General features: G+C 40.5%; 1 protein-coding gene across 1 annotated transcript; it reads right to left on the bottom strand.

Annotated features, from left to right (window-relative positions):
* Positions 1–1,090: 1,090 nt before the first annotated feature.
* LOC122049300 (NAC domain-containing protein 35-like) lies at positions 1,091–2,760 on the bottom strand. Its single transcript, XM_042610700.1, has 3 exons — positions 2,347–2,760; positions 1,968–2,257; positions 1,091–1,805 (listed from the first exon to the last, which is right to left on the bottom strand). The coding sequence occupies exons 1-3, from the start codon at positions 2,585–2,587 to the stop codon at positions 1,269–1,271; spliced, it is 1,068 nt and encodes a 355-aa protein (XP_042466634.1). The 5' UTR covers positions 2,588–2,760; the 3' UTR covers positions 1,091–1,268.

Here is a 2,760-nt window from a genome sequence, read left to right as displayed (position 1 = left end):
TTCACATTAAATATTGGAGGTCAAAGAAACTTCCTAAAGTACTTATGAAATAAGTTTCAATTACATAGTAAAGATCACATGCGATATGATCTTCTACATTTGGTTCAGTTGAAATTATTGGAATTATTATAAAATTCAATGAAAAAAATAAAACTAATAAGGTTCTTATTCAATAAATAAATAAATATTTTTAGTTTGAAGTTTGAAAATTTATCTTGTAACTTTTTCATGATTATATTTTAGTGGACCAATTTAATTTCAAGGTTGGATAAACATTATTAAATTTGATGTTTTATGTAAATACATAGATTTCACTTAAATAAATTTAGGCTTGTTAAAAAAAAAGAGTGAGTTTGTCAATACTTTAATTAATTAGGTAATTTTTAACCTCTTTTACTTTGGATATTGAGTGAAGACCTAAAAACTCATTACCTATTAATTATTTTTTTCTAACTTTATAACTAACACATTACTAATTCTTTATTGTGTGTTTCTTGAGGCAGACATTTAGTATAATCAAATATATATTAATAATAGAGAGAAGAAAAAAAAACTATCTTAATTAACTATCCAATATCGATCCAAATGGTACCATCAATTAACATCATTCTCAACTTGCACAAGTGTTACTTCCATACTAGTTCCATTGGAGAGAAGTTATATCCAAATGGCTTGCATATTTTTTCTTAGAGGTATTGAAACTCTTTTCATTTCATAATTAATTTCATTCAAAATCTAGAACTAGAGTTAAATCTTCTTATAAGAACACTAAATATTCCAAGAACATATAAGAACATATAGCTTCAAGTTTACAAATGACAAATCAAATTATTACTTCTAAGCTATATATATAACTACATATATTGATATCAATTTAACCAACACTTTGTGAAAATTAACCTTAACTATCTTTTTTTTTGCTCCTTTAATTAATTAATCATTCCAAATTGCAAAAGACAAACATATGCATCATTCACATGCATGCATGCCTAGACCAGCACTCTCACATTCTTTGTCCCTTTACAACTCCCCTATCTGCAAGTCCTCTAAAAATGATCATGGCATCATTGTTCAGTGCTCAGAAGGTCAATGCACAACAAGCCAATTAAACCTTATTTTTCCAAATAATACACCCAACTTAGTTAATCACTAAGTTTTGCACTAGCAAATAGCTTAATTAATTAAAACTACAGCATAATTAATTTAAGTCTTCACGTACCCAAACCATATGATTCATGTTGCTATAATAACTATGCATAGTACAACAATCACTTGAAGCCTGTGAAGTCCTTACCAGCATCTGAGACAGTAGGGTTAGGGTTACAATTCCACCACTCCCACAGCTTCTCTGAGATCATGGGCAAGGACAAGTACTGGTTGAGGGGAGGCAGCACTATTTGCTCATGAAGCGGCTGCAGCATCGTCGACAAGCTTTCGCCGTTGTTGCGGTAGCCTATTGCCCCGTCGAGCTGATCGGCGGAAGCGGGGAGAGGGAATGGTGGCTTAACGGAATGGTACTGAGCTAGTGAGCTGGTGTCTTCCTCCATGGATGCAGTCGAGCTCAGTGAGTTTGCTACCGAGGCGGCGGCTGTCATCGGCTCGTATATGATGGGCAGCGACGGTAAGTCGCTGCAAATTTCTGGCGGTTTTGGTGGCGTCGAAGAATGTAGTAGGGCTGCCACTGCTGCCGGTGGAGGAGGAGTAGGAGGAGGAGGGTGCTTTTTGTTGGGGTTTAGGGTTCCGGGAAGTTGGCAGTGATCTTCCACTCCAGCTCTTTTGTACACACGACAGAGTGAAATTTCAGTCTGCAAATTAATTAATTAGCTAGTATTTTCCAGTACTTTTAGTTAATTTGTTCATAGATGAGGTCTGCTGATCAGTTTTTCCAATTTAATTTCCGGAGAAGAAAATCTAGCAAATTGCGCTGAGAATAGATCTTGAAATAAATAAATAAATAAATAAATTACCTTGTGAATGTGATGGAAGTGATGAGGATGATCTGCAGTAGTGTGAGGCAAGCGGTACTCGTTCATGATCCAGCTGCTCCGGACTCCCTTTGGCGCCTTCCCTCTGTAGAACACGAGAGTCTTCTTCAGCCCGATCGGGCGCTGGGGGGCCTCCCCCTTGACCATCCGGTCGGCACCGGTGGCCTTCCAGTAGCCCGACCGGGTCACCCTGTTGGGCCGGTCGCCGTTCCGGTACTTGCGGTCCCGCGGCACGTAGAAGTACCACTCCTTCTCCCCGATCCTCGCCATCTCTGCCACAGGCACGCTTAGCTTAATTCTCGCATAATATATACCAAAATTATAGAAGCAGATGATCGCATAGATGGAGAAATATTGAAACCGGGGAGTTCCCATGGGTCGTAGCTGTAGAGGTCGAGGAAGGCGATGAGGTCGATGTTGAAGCGCCTCCCCTCGACCTTCCTCCTGAGGTAGAACTCGATGAGCTCCTCCTCGGTCGGGTGGAACCGGAACCCTGGCATCACCAGGTCGTGCTCGTGCCCGTCGCCTTCTCCGGCCCGCATATCTACCACCGCTGCCGCCGCCACCGCCGAGCACAGTTCCTGATCGCGGAGAAGCTTCATTTTCCTATATGTGGGAGCTCGATCGATCAGTGGCTGCTGGATGAAATCGAAGCCATGTGATGGGTACAAGAGTAGAAATTTGGAATTAAATGGAGGAGGAGGAGGAGGAGGAGGAGTTGAATTAATCTTGCTCTGTGTTGTGTGTGTGTGTGGGGTGAAGTGGAGGAGGTGAT

The sequence above is a fragment of the Zingiber officinale genome, chromosome 2B, assembly GCF_018446385.1.
Source record: "Zingiber officinale cultivar Zhangliang chromosome 2B, Zo_v1.1, whole genome shotgun sequence".
Lineage (NCBI taxonomy): Eukaryota > Viridiplantae > Streptophyta > Magnoliopsida > Zingiberales > Zingiberaceae > Zingiber > Zingiber officinale.
This window is presented reverse-complemented; position numbering and strand designations above follow the sequence as displayed.

What these genes read in the sequence shown, in the direction of transcription:
- LOC122049300 (XM_042610700.1), bottom strand. Translation starts at nt 2,587, where the DNA reads ATGAAGCTTCTCCGCGATCAGGAACTGTGCTCGGCGGTGGCGGCGGCA. An exon ending in CGACCCATGGGAACTCCCCG is followed by an intron (nt 2,258 to 2,346) that starts GTTTCAATATTT and finishes TGCCTGTGGCAG; the next exon opens with AGATGGCGAGGATCGGGGAG. An exon ending in ACTTCCATCACATTCACAAG is followed by an intron (nt 1,806 to 1,967) that starts GTAATTTATTTA and finishes ATTAATTTGCAG; the next exon opens with ACTGAAATTTCACTCTGTCG.